General features: G+C 44.6%; 1 protein-coding gene across 1 annotated transcript in view; it reads left to right on the top strand.

The window, feature by feature from the left end:
* Positions 1-15,292, top strand: part of TEX11 (testis expressed 11) — a 28,690-nt gene extending 13,398 nt beyond the window's left edge. The window contains exons 15-28 of the mRNA XM_066640054.1: positions 2,447-2,549; positions 5,269-5,393; positions 6,631-6,716; positions 7,733-7,786; positions 8,209-8,249; positions 8,412-8,498; positions 9,293-9,363; positions 10,670-10,786; positions 11,161-11,236; positions 12,696-12,848; positions 13,221-13,329; positions 13,919-14,039; positions 14,334-14,507; positions 15,022-15,292. Coding sequence (XP_066496151.1) covers positions 2,447-2,549; positions 5,269-5,393; positions 6,631-6,716; positions 7,733-7,786; positions 8,209-8,249; positions 8,412-8,498; positions 9,293-9,363; positions 10,670-10,786; positions 11,161-11,236; positions 12,696-12,848; positions 13,221-13,329; positions 13,919-14,039; positions 14,334-14,507; positions 15,022-15,093 — 1,389 coding nt within the window. The 3' untranslated portion in view covers positions 15,094-15,292. The remainder of the gene's footprint in view (positions 1-2,446; positions 2,550-5,268; positions 5,394-6,630; positions 6,717-7,732; positions 7,787-8,208; positions 8,250-8,411; positions 8,499-9,292; positions 9,364-10,669; positions 10,787-11,160; positions 11,237-12,695; positions 12,849-13,220; positions 13,330-13,918; positions 14,040-14,333; positions 14,508-15,021) is intronic.
* Positions 15,293-16,621: the final 1,329 nt, after the last annotated feature.

Here is a 16,621-nt window from a genome sequence, read left to right as displayed (position 1 = left end):
TATAGAACAGTACAGGTCACTCAACCAGTCAGTAACCAACCAAAAAACAGTGGCCGACCTGATGACACTCACACAACTGAATAGGAGTTTGTACATTAGCTCTGATACATGGAAAAGGGAGCTGACTCATATTAACATCTTATTCATTCCCTACTGTGTCATAATAACACCTCATTAGCTCTCAGAACCCTCAGGGCGCAATCCTAACCCCTTATGTCAGTGCTTTCCAGCACTGACATAAGGGCAATGCAGCTCTGAGGTACGGGAACAAACATTCCCTTACTTTGAGGAGGCCACTGTGGGTGACACCCAACTGCAGGATGCAACACGTGTCCCATTGGCACCGCTATGCCAGTGCTGGAAAGCACTGACATAAGGGGTTAGGATTGCGCCCTCAGACTCATTAGTCAGTTTAAGAAAATCCACTTTCAGCCCAAACCCAACCTGTCCTGGAGCAGGCAGGCCAACTGGCTTGCACTGCATCCAGAGCAGGGTTGTGGCTATCCACAGCTCAGCCTGGGGCAAGGGTTATTCATTCCCATTACCATGGGTAATGCCACCACAGCCCAAATGGGGCTACTTAGATCTGCACCACCTCAAGAGGTGGCTCAGATCCAAGCACCCTGGAGCTTCTCTGGGCTACCCGGGACCAGGGCTAGGATCTGGCACAAGTGCCAGATCCAGACCCCAGACCCTGTTCACCCGCAGCCCACCCACCAGCCTGCCTGCCACTCACCCTCCCCCCGAAACGCCTCCCCCCCCAGACCCCCACACTGGTCTGTTTTGGCTGGCACGGGCTTACTGTTTGCACCATCCCGTGGGGCTTGGGCTGTTCTCCCTCCTCGCTCAGTGGCACAAATTTTCCTTATGGCACATTTGCAACGCCTCTGGGCTGAGCCAACCCATCTCCCTCTCGGGATTCCACCCTTTGTTACGTAAGTCTGTTGTGTTTTCTTTTTCTGGTTATTTGGCTATAGCTTTTGACAGAACACAGTTACAGATTGTGTCTTATTATTTGGCGGGGGTTCCGTTCCCAGAACTCAAGTGGATGGCAAAAATTGCACTATAGCAAATCAATTTAAAAAACAAAGTCCCTTTGCTCAGGTGATTTAAAAACAGCCTTGCTGACCTTTGTGAGTCTCTCTCCAGACCTTTAGAAAGTCTGGAGGATTATCTTTCTTTCACATGTTCAGGGGGAAGGGAGGGGTTTGCTTGGAGAAAGAATGATTGATGGGTTGTCCGCTGGCTGTCCTCTCTCTAACTATTGTAAAGGACTGTTTTCCTTTAATTTAAAGGGCCCTTCTCATCATGTTGAGATAAAAATCTCTACAACAGTAAGAAAAGCATTTTTAAGGGGTGCATTTTTCCCCTTCTCCAGAATCAGCACATTCCTTCTCATTTGCAATGGCCATTCGTGTTAAGTCAAATCCGTGTATAAAAAATCTGTATATTACAAGGTTGGACCTGTATTTCAGTGCGGTTTGTTTCATTGCATTCTGTTGTAAATTACACATCAAATGATATATAACATGATGGCATTATTCCTAACAACCACAATTTTAGCGATTTTGGTCACTAGTGGTATCACACATCTCCTGAGGGTGGCACCCAGGGTGGCCCATCCTCTGCTAGCTACGCCACTGACAAGACATGAACTGTATGAATTGTCTGACACACAAAATGCAATTGGGTTAAGACATGGTGCTTATTTTCTAGGCAAAAAACTACTCTGAATCTGTTCAGTGGTATAACTACTCTCTTAGCTTTTACTCACCTGGACAGATAGATCAGAATCTGGCAAAGCTGCAAAGAAATAGGGCTGCTTGCTATCTTCACCTGAACCAGCCTGAAAAGGTATTTCTTTTAAGGGTTTAGTTACATGTGCACGTAATTGCACAATTGGAACCAGTAGGGTGTTAACTTTAACTATAAATTGCAAGTGGGGGCAGCAAAACTGGGAGATGGGAAGCTTTAGTAATTTGTTGAAGGTGAGTTATGCCAGGCCCAGGAAGGTTGTGTACCTCACGTTAGATGCAAGAGCTCCAATCAGGTCATCATCCTCTTCAGAAGTGAAAGGTGGTCACCTTCTGGGAGGGGAAAGGATTCACCAGGGAGCACCAAATCCTTCTTTCCTTCCATTTGTTGAGGTTGTTGAAATATAACATTATTTTAAAAAATGGGAGTTTTGCTGTAATATATTAGTGTAGTACCTGAGTACATTCCTCTTTCCTGGACTATTCCTGCTTAGGGGCCCTATCCTATATTGTTACAGCACTGGCGCTGAGCTCCCCATCCCCTTTCCCTGAGGACACTTCTGGTGGCCTTGGTGGTGCCACTAGATGCAACGGTAGCCATTTTGGTGCAGCTGTATCTGGTGGAGCCCCCAACATTAGGATTGGGCTGTAAATATTTTAACAACAATCTGGCTCAATTTCTCTGTCTACAGGCCAATGAGGCTGTGAAGGAGGCAGAAAGGTGTGATCCAAACAGCATCTTCACTCAGTTCTATGTATATAAAATGGCAGTCTTGGAGAACAATTCCTCGAAAGGTAAAAATAGGCAATAGTGGAGTATTTTGTCTTGGTTATTGCTTGGGTGTCTGTAGTTGTCCTGGGTTTCAAGAGGAAAGAAGAGCTGCATGCACCATACTCTCTGGTCTTGTGGTCTTAAACATATTAGTTTTTCTCTTTAATATGTCTTTGTTGTCTTTTTTCATCCATGTCCCTATTATGTTTTATTATTAAATATAGAAGAGACATGACCTTACAGGCTTTATTTCTGTGGTTGAAAAGGTGTGCATATTTTCAAGTTACACAGAATGCTTCATCAACCAGGATAAAAAAAGGGTGACACTTGTTTCCAAGTGATGGGAAATTGGTTTGTTTGTTTTTTTTTAATGTCAGGGGTACTGACATGAATCTGAGAATGTCGGGAATTTCTGTCTCTGCACTTGGTTAAAGTATATCCATGCATCAAAGAAGAGTTCATTACATCAGTGACATACTGTCAGTGTGGTTTATCCCTCTTTCCTGATCGTAGTTATTACCATCATTATGCAAATGCTAATAACTGTGATCAGTGTGTATGTAACATGGGTGGTTTTCAGTTACACCACTATTATTTGGTCATATATTTGGAATTGGTGTGGTATATTTTTAGTTTTTTTATATACCACATGGGCATGCACAAGTCCTTCAAGTGTGTGTTTCAGAGTGAGGATTGCTGGTTAGATAAATGTTGCACTTATTTTGGACTAGCACATCTTGCAGAGACAGATTGCAGAATGATGTATCTCTGGCTTCCTTAAAAAGCACAGCTACTTCAGGCACTAATTAGAATCTCAGATCAAATAATAGAAACCAGACACGGTCATTCAGCTGAATAAATTCTCAAAGCAACTTACAAAAAATAAGGAAAAAAAAATATGTATTATTCTTATCTCGATAAGCAGAAGTTAACACTAGCATTTTGTAAATGGCTTGGTAGATCCAGTCTGGAACAGACAATAGCAGCAGAGTCTGAGCCAAGAAGCTGTGTATTTGCAGTCACGTAGGAGCCAAGAAAAACCTAAGAAGGAGTTAGGGAACCACACTGAGCTAAAACACCACTAGACATAGATATGTCCCCACCCTTGGTAATGCAGAAATTCTGGGCACCTCACTTTAAGAACGGTGCCGCCAAACTGGAATGAGTTCAGAGGAGAGCAACAAGGATGATCAGAGGGCTGGAGCCCTATGAGGAAAGGTTGAGGGAACTTGATGTGTTCAGCCTGGAGAAGAGAAGGTTGAGAGGGGATATGATGGCTCTCTTCACAGACCTGAAGGGCTGTCACATGAAGAAACAACAAATTTGTTTTCAACGGCCACTGAAAGTAGAACTAAAACCAATCGGTACAAACTGCAAGAGAAGAGATTCTGATTGAACATCAAGATAGCATTCCTGGCGTTCAGGGTTGTTTGACAGTGGAACAGACTGCGGAACAGAGGGAGGTGGTGGATTCTCCCTCACTGGAGATCTTCACGCAGAGGCTTGACAAGCACCTGCTGGAGATGCTCTAGGAGGATTTCCTGCTACAAGCAGGGGATTGGATTAGATGATCTTGTAGGTACCTTCCAACTCTATAATTCTATGGAAGTATAATTATTAGTATTTAAAGGTAAAATATCTGATTATGAATCACTCATGTAATATTTGAAATATCAGTAAACCCACAATATTACAGGACCACCAGATACAAGAACAGAAGACCCATCCAAAGAAAACAAAGACTTTTGCTATTCCCTTAGTCCAGTTGCCTCAGTGTGCGCGCATTAAAGAATCATGTGCTTTTCCCCATCTTCTCTGCCACCATTTCCCTTCCTCTGTTATCTTCCCTGTGCCTATTTTACACTATAAACCCCTCAGGACAAGGATCTACAAAATGGTCAAATGTATGCTATTTATGTGATGGAAATGCATCTTTGTAGACATGGTACCTTCCAGGGATGGAAACTCGAGTTAAGTGACTCACAGTTGTGAAAACACATGTTTTTCACTGACTTGTGCGGACTCAAGTCAAAGACTTGGGCAAACACTTGAGTCTGGGGCTACTGACTTGGGAATCACCATGGAGTCAGGTGACTTGACTTGAGTTGCTCAGACATGGCTTGGGGGTGCTGCTTGCATACTCTGATGTTGTGCTGCTTCCATGTTGCCTGAAAGACCTTGTGCCAGGAAGGAAGCCAGGCATTCAGGTCTGCACAAGCAGCAGCAACTAGCAGCTGGATATGTTACATTCAGTCAGGAGGCAGAGAGAGGGGCTGGGGGTGGAGGGAAATGGTTAATTTTTGGAGGGGGGGTTTAAGGGTATTAGGTTGCAGAAGTAACTAGCTGGGTGCTGCATGTGTCCAGAACACAGAGGAGGGAGGTCTTCTTCTTGTTCCCCAGCCTATCCACTGGATGGAGGATGTGTCCTGATTTTGAGTCCCCAAAATGCTCTGGACAACTCTGAAAGTTCACCCATTAGGACTCATTTTTGAGTCAAGTTAAAGGGAGGAGGACACTCATGATTTGACTCAAGCTGCATTGGATTTACCTATCTTTAGTACCATTATTGCCAGTGGTTCACATTGTAGAGTCTGAGCTGCTTTAGCTGAAAGACTCTGAATTTTCTTCAAAACATCTCCTAGCTCTTGTAGGAGGAGAGAGTCCTTCTCAAGAACCAAACCCATCTGTGTGTGAGAAACAGCAGACTGTCCTTGTTGACTTTGTTTCTTGTCCGTCTTTTAGCTTTGGATGCAGTTGTTGCAATGGGGAAGTCAGCAGCACGGCCAACTCATCCCACAGATGAACTCTTAACAGATGAAACTATGGCTACCAGTCTGCTGAGCTTAGCAGCCCAGTTTGCCTTGGAGGTAAAAACAAGATGCTCTTGTGTAGCTTATTTTCACATAAGCAGAGCAATGTCTTTCTTTTTGGTCTGCCTCAGCCCAGTTTACTCCCAGTGTGCAACTCTATGATGCAGTTTCTTTGTGGCAAAAGAATTCTTTGGGGGGGGGGGAATCACTGATCCATTAGGATTAGTGTACAGTTTTTGTTTTTAACAAAGGCACTTTGTATCAGTCTGCGAAGGAAAATTGGCATGAGTGTGTAAACAGACACACACAGAAGGATTCAGCTCTAAACTTAAGTCTTTTATAACCTGCAGTTTTGTAAAGAACCTTATCTTGGTCTCTAGCTAGTATGTGTCCTGGAAAAACATGTGACCTGGAGATCATGTCCAGTTATCAGACCTGCTATGAGATGTCACAATTACTCAAGGCATATCTTGTAGATCTCATTCTTCATAAAGGAAACTTTATTGAAAGATCTGAGCAAAGCAACTTAAGGCCATTTGCCCTAGCTTACAACTGCCAGGTTCATAAAGAAATGTAAGCACATTAACATACAGTGTATTTGAATCTTTTATAACTAATTCAAGCCAGCTAGTGGTCCTTTCTGTCTGGTTGCCCTTCTCCAATCAAAAGCTTTTTTATTGAACAAAAACAGTGTTTTTAATGAGATTCTTTTTAGTACCCTGCATTATTTTCTATTACATGAAATCTTTCTTTCTGTGCTTTCTGCTTTAAATAAGATGTTTGATTTTGCAGTTCTTGTAGCCTGTCAATGGCTCAGTTCAAACATAATGACAGACCGTAGTTTGTTATGAATATTAGCCTTCCTTTACACGCCTTCCCTTCTCATTCTCACATGCAATGAGAGATTGAACATTTCTACTTTTAATTTGTGGCAAACATCGTTTTTCACTTAGTCTGAATGTTTACCCTCAAACCAGGATTAGACCATAGCTTGCCACATTTGAGCAAAAGAGCAAAGCTATGATTTGCTGCATGTTAGAAATTGAAACTTCTAATCTTCTTGTACAAAGGGAAGGAAGGGGGAAATGTGAGAGCAAGATGTGCTGCCACTCATTCCCAATTCTTCAAGCTATGGTTTGAAGGATCATCTGAAGGTGGCCAGTGTCATCATAGCTTTGTTTGATTTTGCATTGCAGGTATGACATTCTATAGTTTGATACAAATTTTCTGTATAACATTAAGAGAGGCTTCACAGCCTTTATATTGCTGATGATGTTACTTATTTCCTTATCAGAACAATCAAGAATCTGTGGCTATGAAAGCCTTGGAATATTTATTACAGCACTCACAAGATTTCCAGCAGACATTTACTGCTTTAAAGTGAGTAACATAAAGACTTGATGCTACAATAGGCAAATGTTCTTTACTTGATCAATATCATCGATCATTTCTTAGTGATAAATACAATTTAATGAATAGGAAATGTATGTTACCCATATGTGAGAACCACCATTGTGGATCATAGCTCCAACCACTGCACTGATATTATGGCAGTACAGAAGCTACAAAGCATTTCAGTTGTCCCAGCTTCAGACATCATTTTCTATAGGTATCCTCATTACGCTTTGTTCTTCTGAGGGCGCAATCCTAACCCCTTATGTCAGTGCTTACCAGCACAGGCATAGTGGTGCCAATGGAACGTGTGCTGCATCCTGCAATTGGGTGTAACTCATGGAGGCCTCCTCAAAGTAAGGGAATGTTTGTTCCCTTACCTCAGAGCTGCATTGCTCTTATGTCAGTGCTGGAAAGCACTGACATAAGGGGTTAGGATTGCGCCCCGAGGCTGCAATCCTATACACGCTTACCTGGGAGTAGGTGCTATTGAATTAAATGAGACTTACTGTGGACCTCCCATTAGCTGAATGGGGCAAATGTCCTGGGTGTGGAATTCATGCAACTCCAGGACCACTCAGAAGCCTTAATGAGGCTCCTGATGTGGTCGGAAACTGTGCTTCCAGTTTTCCAGAATCTGTTTCCAACCATGGGGAAGATGGCTTTTCCCGTTGGTCCTGGAGTCGTGCGAGGCTCCGTGTTGGTCCAGGTGAGTGGGGGGGAGGTGACTTCAAGCGAGGGGGGGTGCTTTCATGGAGCTTTGCCCCAGGATGCCTTGAGGGGAGGTCCCCACTGACCTTATTGGTTGTTGCTAGAGTCTTACTGTTGATGTAAGCACTCCTGTGATGAAGTGACGCAATGAGGGAGTACTCAGCTGCTAAAGCTGCAAAAATACATAGTAAGTGTTAACAGAGAGGGCACAGCACTGAAAGGCCTTGAAGAAAGGTGGGCATATCAGGATCATTTGCTGCCAAGGATCATTTGCTAATTTATTTTGCCTACAGATGTTTGATTCGGCTTGTGTTGTCCAAAGTCACAGTGAAACCCAAAGAGGAAATGTGAGTTATCTTACTTCTTACTGTACAGGATGTAGGGGAGGAAGGAAAGTGAGTTATGAGATATAGGTATACAATTAGTTGAATAATTAGCAAGTCTCCTTTAAACTTCCATTCAATGTAGTGTATGTGAGTTAAAATCTCACATCAGACATAGACTCATGGGGAAGAGGGCAGTCTTGGGGGCACAAGCCACTATTTGTCAGACTGTTCCCCATCTTTATAATAAAGACAGTAGTGTCCTTCCTCACATGGCTGTTGTGAAGATGTAAAGTAAAAAAGTGTGACATACTTCGTAATTGGAATGTCCTAACTGCCCTCCTAACACCAAAGATAATTTTATTAAAATTCCAATTTCCCATTTTAATACTGTATCATCCCTTTTAGGGCTGTTCAATGAATTGCTCCTTGTTTTCTTATTTTAGAACTAAAGATATGGAGACTCTTCTGACTTACTTGACTACAGGTATGTAGCTGTATAAATATGCTTCATCAAGTTAGTGCTGAATAAGAAGCCTGTCAAGAAAGGGTCATCAGGTCCATCACAACTTCCTACCTTATTTTTAAAAGTCCCAAAGGAAGAGATTCCAGAATGCAATTTAAATAATGCCACATGTTTCTGCTGCAGCTCACCTTAGACTTGATGGGCCATGCAAAGAGGGAAGTGAGACACTGGAAATGAGAATTGGCGAAGCTCATTGGTTCAGGAAGATAGGTATGTTGTAGTGCTGGAGTCAAAAGGGAAGCACCTCCATCTAGAGAAGGGACAGAAAAGTCCCCGCAAGCAAACTCTCTGCTGAGACAATGAAATGACAAGTTAAGGATGGTAGAATGTAAATGTTTGTTGATCTGGGCCTAAATCAACAGTATGTGCAGACCTGCTTTCTTGCAGAGGTTGAATATCAGCCAAATGTTTTATTGCTGGAGAACATCTCAGTTCTCTTGGTGGAGGAAGTGTGGGAGGCATCTACCTAACAAAGCAAAATGCATTCAAAAAGTGCAAGACAAATGACACAGGTATGCAAAGTGATCACCAGAACAAAGAACAGCAATTTCCTCTCATCATAGATTGAAGGCAGAGAATCCATTGCGATGAACAGTGTGGATTTTCTGGCATGTTTCGAGTGTACAAGCTGGTGGTTTTGGTCTTCGATTGATCATGGTACCTGATTGACACAACCACTTTGCTACATGAACTTCTATTCGGTGGGGGAGGGCTACAGAGATGGAAAAATCCCTCCATGTTAAAATGATATAGCTAAAAGAGCTCCTCTGAAGTCAGTGCTGGTGGTCAGAGTCTTGTTTTGTGGTGTAACATCTTCATTGACAAAATGATCTGATTTTGAAACGTGGCAACAGAATTGGTGATCAGTTACTGTCGATCTTGAATTTATGTCCCATAATGCTTGAAGTCAATAATACTGAGCCTGCAAATAGCTTGTCATAAAAGATCTTCCATTAGACGAGTTGTATTTTCTTTTCATTTTGTGCTTCTTATTGCTTTATGAGCTTGGAACTTGGCTGTCCAGTGTGAGAGTTGCCCAAGAGCCATGAGAGACTTCTTTGTAATCTCATTCAAGGTATGTGCTTTTGCCAACATCCTTTCTTTGTGCTGTGTTGAATGGTTTTATATTACAAGTTTGGCTAGAGTTCATGAAATGTCCTCTTCTGAGAGTATCGCTTGGCTCTTCAGGGGCTTGTTTGTCTCAGTGCCAGTCAGTTATTGTATGATATTATGGAGTTGGGTCAAAAAAGATAACGGTATTTGTAATTCAGGAGAAGACAGTTAGCAATTGGTTACTGTGGTTTGGCAATTTTACCCCTGATACAAATCTGTTACTAGTTTTACGGAACCAAACCTGAACTCTGTGTTGTACTTGTGCATCCTGCATGAACTTGTCCTACCAACTTACAGTTCTAATTAACTGCTTTAAGTAATGCACAGTATCCAGTATGTCACCAGGGAATGGTTAAGAAAAATAATTGCTGACTTCAACTATGGGAACTAGGACTCTTTGTTTGAAAGGCTTTTTAGCCGCCTTGAGTCCCTTTGGGGAGAAAGGCGGGGTAAAAATAAAGTTGTTGTTGTTGTTGTTATTATTATTATTGCTGAAGTAGTTAGAAATCAGGTCACTGGACTTGACTTGGCACATGAAGGAGCATTATAATCCTGAATCTGTCCCAGAGACTCTGCTTTGACAGTGAACCCAAGAAAAGGAGTTTTCCAGAGAAGAAGTGGCTCTTCCTGACTTAATTGCTCCAGGATAGCTCTGCCAGCTCCCCCAGAGGCATTCAAAGTCAAGGTGATATCACCAAGATGCCTCTTCCAGAACTGTGGGGGGTGTTGGTGTTCCTTTTAACCCAGTGCCTCGATAAAATGTTCCAGATTATGTATGTGTGCTTTAGCAAGATTGTGTTTACTGCGTATGGTGAAGAGGTGAGGGCTTTTTTCATTTGTGAATGTGTTTAAAAGGGTGCTATTTTCATGTTTATTCTGTGTACATGTAAACAAGGACCGGCTGAGCTAATTTTAATTTAGCTCAGAACACAATTATTGGTTGCCCATTTGAAAATGAGAGATTAGAAGCTTTCAGTAAAATGAGTCCTTCAGGGAATGCCTGAAAGGGCACAGGCATGTCTCCTGAGCATTTTCCTCTCCAGAGTGCGTCTGTTCAGAGCGGAGCTTCACAGGGTCGGCGTTGGTGGGAGAAGAGAGATGGAATAACGAAGGTTCTGCAAGTGTAGGAGGGGAAGCAGGAGAACTGAATTTGCCAGTGAAAAATACCCAGACCTTTAAAGGAAAGGGTGCATAGTGACTTGGCCTGTCCTGCTGACTGGATGGTGATCAGGGTGAATTTTTCTTTCTGTTCCTATTTCTGGCTGCAGTTCTCCCAGTTCTGTCCTCCTGATAAAGCAGTCCTGCTCGCCCAGAGGACAAGCCTGCTAATGGCTGCTGCTGTAGATCTGGACATGGGCCGAAACAGCGTGTTGCCGGTTGAGCAGGTAGAGTTTGGAGGAAGTGAGGACCTTATACGACTCCCTTTTGTGATGCACACTTCCTGGTTCCATGTGATGCTGTTTGATCCCATGCCGGTTGCCTTGCGTCCTATTCAGAACTAGAATTGGAAAACTAGACTGCCTGGGGGAGACCAGCCCATCTTCCTGTCCCTTCCCACTTTTGCTTGCAGTTCTGTATTCTTATTTATTTGGAAAGTCTTGTGGGTGCATTTGATCAAACTGAGGAAATTAAAAATCCCTTCCTATCTGAACACTGAGTACCAAAAGGTGGGATTTACTCTGTGAACAAACATGAGAGGTGGGCCCCTTGCCTAGTATGTGTTGTAACCGTGTTTAAAATTGTGTATTCATACGCAAAGCAGACTGAATTGCTGACTGAGGCCCTTGGATACATCCAGTCCTGTAGAGAGATCTGGAAGGTTCTGAAGCAAACAGGTAAGCAGGACATCCTGCAGCCAGAGCTCCTGGCTTTAGACTTATTACTGTGCTGCCGTCCAGAGATGTACCTGCACTGTGATTTGAGGCCACTGCACAACCCTGTGCATTCCTGGCTTCTGGACTTAAATATGGAGATGAACAGCAAATTTCCTGTCCATTTTTCTCCTTTGACAATGAAGAGAGCTCTGTGGACAGTGAAGGCTTGTGTAGCACCATCTGTTTGTACTTTTTCCTGCTTTGTTTATAGTGTTTAGACTTCAGGATGTTTCTGGTCATTTGTCTGGAATTTGCCAAACCTGTCCAGTTTTTTAGCCAATTGTCTGGGTGTCCTCCAGACACGATTGAATGTCCTCCATTTTAGCTTCAGCCCTGCCCCGCAATCAGCCCAGGCTCCTGTTTCCTAGCAACCCAACTTAGGGCTAATTTTAGCAATCCGCTGATCGTCACATGACACGGGAGAGGAGGGAATGAAGGCGCCTGAACTGAACTGTGGTTGGGTGTCCTCCATCTTTTCACTGGGAGCTAAGTGGCAAGCATACCTGTTGCAGGGTCCTGGAGGCTGCTGCTGAGGTCTGGCGTTGGTTGGGGGTGAGTGCAAGCCCTTTTTGCAATATTTATTTTGTGCACTGGAGGGAAGAGGACTTGGTGCTTCCGGCAGAGATGGGGGGTGGGAAGAGAGAGTGTGTGTTCTGAGTGAGTGGAGAAAGGGTCCGGTGGGGTGGTGGGGCTCTGTGGAAGTTCACTTGTTGCAGGGATGGGAGAGAAAGTGCTTGTGTGTGGAGTGAGAAAAACAGGGTCCTGGGGCTGGGGGCTCTTTGGAAGTTTGATCTGATGCTTCTGTTAGGGATGGGAGGGGAGAGCAGCGTTTAGCAGGAAGCAGAGCATTAAAAATCAGTCATGACTGTGGAACCTGATAGGGCATTCTGCCCTCTAAAACTGGATAGCAGATAATCCCACTTCTCTCTCAAATACATGGCATGTTTTTGGCTTCTTGAAATGATGCGGACCTGGTGTCTTGTTTTATATTATTGTGAGGAAGAGATTAGGTGTGTGTGCTTTAGGGGGTAAAAAGGGCTTGTAAACCAGAGTGTCTTCCTCTGTCATCAGTTTTGCAGGGCCTGGTGGTGTCATTATTCTGGAAAGCTGTCACTGTATTATTTTGGTTGTTTAGTTTGGTGTTCGTGGTGTGTGTGGTTTTTTTTTTAATTTTTCATTGTGGTTGTTTTAAAAATTACCAATACAGTTTTAAATTTAATAAGTAATATAGTGTTCACATTAAACACATGAACTCAATATATGTTTTTAGCTTTTACTTTGCCATGTCCTACGTTTTTCTTGAATGTCCTACTTTGTCCTCTTTTCTGGTTATGACATCTGGCCACCCTTCTGGCCAATCTAGGTATGTCTTGCAAGTTGATTTAGTGGGCCAGCTAACATGAGGCTCCTTTCCCTGCAGTAGGTGATTTTCCTAAAGACCCAACACATACACTACTGCTGCTTTATGAATTTGAAGCCAGAGCCAAGCTGAATGATCCATCAGTGGGTGGGTTGCTGGACCAAGTTTGGGAGCTGCCAGAAGTGGAGATCAAGACTCTGGAGGCCATTGGCGGTAAGAGTCAAGTGGTTCCATGTACCCTTGCAGCTTGGTGAGCTGTTCCTGCATCAAGCATCTTCTACGCTAGAAATGCAGCATTGTGCTCTGTGCATGGTACAGCTGCAGCTTGCCTTATGGAAGTTTGGCTTTGAAAGCCAAACTTTCAATGAGACAGAAGAATTGGGTGGGGCAGGAGCTGAGAGGAGGCAACATGGACACCATATGTTGTGGTGGTCTCCAAGTAGATGTGGCAACATTTGGGGCAGGCAGTGCCTTCTGCCCTGTTGCTGTGCCCTGGGCCATTCCCTTCCTGTGCAGCAGCACCATCTAGTGTACAGACAGAGTGTTGCACTTTGCAGACAGTTCTCTGTGCTCTCCTTTCTCAAGCATTGGCCATGGAGCCCCCTGCTCACTATCCCTCAGTGTGTAAGAAGGCCCTCCAGATGGTCTTGACTCTTCTCCGGAAACAGGAGCCCCTTGACACAGTCAAGTTCAGGTACCTGCTTGCATTGGGGAGGAGTGAGGCTGGCTTAGGGGTGATGCATCCCACCAGCTTTGCAGCATCTGGCCAGCTGTTTTAGAGATGGGAAGCTTGTTACAAGTGAAATGCTGGGGGGGGGGAGCAGCAGCAGCGGCACTGGGACACGCTTCAGCCCCTTGGAATCCTCCCAGCAGTTCTGGCCCCTTTTCCTTCACCAGCCATGCTCCCACCTCTCCTGTGAGTGTCCCACTGGCATCAGCCTCATTGACCCCACTAAATAGGTGTCTTCAGGGTTAGACTGTGAACTACCTTTCCTGCTTAGTTAAGAAAGCACCATTACAGGAGGCTATTTGCATTTCATTATGACCCTTTGAAGACTGTTCCTTCAGCAAAAGTTTAGGAAAAGATTCTCTGCTTTCCGCTTCCCTGTTCATGAAGCTTCACAGATCTTAGCTGTGGGGAAGGGAGGGGTGGCAAACTGATAACTGTAGAGAAGCACCCTAATATGGTGCTAGGAGCTAGTTTCCACGTGTCTGGTTGCTTTGCAGATTAGTCTGGCAAACATACACTCTGAGCTTGCATTCTCTTTTCTGTTGTTCCTCAGCAAATGCCTGCACAGCTTGGTCCACCTTTCTCTGCCCTCAGGCATGATCGAAGCAGACGTGTGTGCACTGGATGCAGCACGGGGCTACTTTGAGGATGCTCTGAGCATTTTGGACAGTGCAGTGAGTTGGACAGGAGGGTACTTCTTTTCCTCAAATGCAGTGAGGGCAGCTGCAGACCAGGCAGTTGGTCTGGGAATTCCTGGCTAGCTAGCAGGGTTTTCCCTGTTTACATAGTGTTTTAGCCATCACAAGCAATTCCCTTTACTTGGTAAGTAAACCTCTCCTTGCCTGCTGCCTGTGCCAAGAGCCTGAAATGTTATTGCCCTTCATTGGTCCAGTAGCCATTGAGCAATCTCTGTGCCTGGCCTTGCATGAAATCCCTGACCTCTGTTATGCCCTCCCGCTCATTGGCAGGTGATACAGGCCAGTTACCCAGAGGTGGAAATCCTCTGGCTCATGACCAGAGCTTGGAACACCGGCATCTACCAGTACTGTGCCAGCAAGTACAAGGAGGCAGAGCAGTGGTGTGGCCTGGGAATGCGCTTCCTGACACATCTGGGAGCCTTGAAGAGCAGCTATGAGAGCCAGGTGCGGAGACCAGCTCTTGGAAGACTGGATGCCAAGGGATAGTGAAATGGCATCTAGTCAAAGGGTGCAGAGGGGAGGCTTATAGTGGCAGATGCTTTTGTGGCAGGAACCTGTACTTCTGTGAAGGAGCCACCCTTCCACAATAGGCTCTTTGTCATTTGCAAGGCAGGCATGACACCTGTAAGAGAGAAGTGTGCTGGGCTACAGCTCAGAATAGGGAAGTTAATCTCAGGTGTGTTATCTACTTGGTGTTAAATCACACCAGAACAGTCAGGCATCTAAAAGCAGAGTGTGTCAAACACCACACAATAACCCTGCTTTTCAGTGTTGCCCACATACCAATCGGCCTTAGCTGTAGCCCTAGAAGCACTCTGTAGGATAATCATGGCTAACCTCAAGAATTCTTTCTGCACATTCCCCAAAAATCTGATTCCAACTATGAATCAGCCAAGTCTCGCTCCCCACCCTCCAGTGCAGGATATTGCTGTCTGGTAACAGTGCCTTCTGCCCACAGATGACTAGCCTTTATAGTGAGGTGCTGGACAAGCTGGACCGAGTCCAGGGATTCCTTCCCAAAGAGGAGTGACAGCCACCAAGGCCAGTTGGTGTGATGCCAGGATTCAGCAACCACTGCAGTGGGAGAACACAAAAGTGCATACCTGATCCCACAACCAAGTTGGAGGCAGCATTTGCTGGCAAGAAACTGTATTGCACACCCCCGCAAAACACAGCGCTGCCTCTCGTGGAAGCAGGGACAGCTTGCCGAAGAGGCTTGTTCTACACAATGAGGTTACTGTGAACAATAAAATAGTTCCAACCTTCATGCGCCCCATTATTCTCCCCATGTAAATATTTATCAGCTTGCATAACTTCTCTTTCCCTTTGCTAGAAGCAAAAATGCAACTCGACGCTGACACATGCAAACCAGAACCAGTGGCTCCAGTCATTTGCTGTGACAGACAGCAGTAGGGAAATCAGTGGTCACTGCATTTTTGCACCACACCAGTGCTTTGATAACTGCAAATATCATCTTCCTTTCCCCTTGCTCAGCAATACAGTCCTTAAAGATACATACTCTGTAGGCACTTTAGTTGGCATGGTTCAGATGAAGAATTTGACATTTACAAGACAAGGGCCTTCTTGGTCACAACCCCCAGATTATGCAGTTCCATTCCCCTTGACCCCCCCCCCGTCAATATTTGGTCACCTCATTAATAAAACGGGCATTTCATTCTTCCCAAATTGATTGGTGGTTTCTATGCTTCCCTCCCCCCCAATGGGTTCTTTTGGGCACACAGCTTTTTGTTGGATTCTAACATGTTGTATGCTGCCTTGAAGTCCCCTTTGAGAGGAGACACAGTGCCCTATAGATCTGCAGCTATGCTGAAGTGGTAAATAGTCTACTAGCCTTGGTTGACCAAATCCCTTTTCTTTCCCTACAAGTACTAAATGTGATCCATTTGGCTGTTATTAAGGCCACCACAAGGGAGAATTTAACAACACTGAACTCCTAACCCACAGTTTGTTCTGGATCCTCTGTCACAGCTGCTTCTCACTCCCAACTACTGTCTGTGATCAGGCAACAGCTTGCTTGGGTTGCTCACCCTGTAGGCTTTCAAGTTCTGCAAAAGAATGAGCCAGCTCCAGAGCTTTCCTTACTGTGGCATCTAACAAATTGACAGTCAGGTCTGTGCAAGACCCTGCTAAGTGAACACAAGCATTTTCTGTCTGTTGATTAGTCGAAGGCTTCTCACCAGGGGTAGCCATGTGACAAAAATTCTCCCTAGCACTTGGCAGACCATTAAAAGACAACTGGCACCAATGGGTTACACATAGACCAGTAAACTGCCACTTGGTAGTTGTACTGTATTCACCTCAACACCTAACAGGAAGGCAGCAAATTCAAACCTGTGCTGCAATCTTCAGTGCATTAATAATGCACTACCCAGAGGCCTAGAAAAGGCAGCATTGTTTCAGAGGTCTGTGGACCACGCATGGTTTGCTCACTCTGAATTCAGAGTGGGAACCACCTGCAATCTCCCATGAGAAAGACACTTCTAGTCCTTAACCTTCAGCATTCCACATTTCCAAGCCTGGCTTTAGAGGCTTGCCCA

This window comes from Tiliqua scincoides, chromosome 12 (genome assembly GCF_035046505.1).
Source record: "Tiliqua scincoides isolate rTilSci1 chromosome 12, rTilSci1.hap2, whole genome shotgun sequence".
Lineage (NCBI taxonomy): Eukaryota > Metazoa > Chordata > Lepidosauria > Squamata > Scincidae > Tiliqua > Tiliqua scincoides.
Note: the sequence above shows the minus strand (reverse complement) of the source record. Positions and strands in the feature narration are given on the sequence as shown.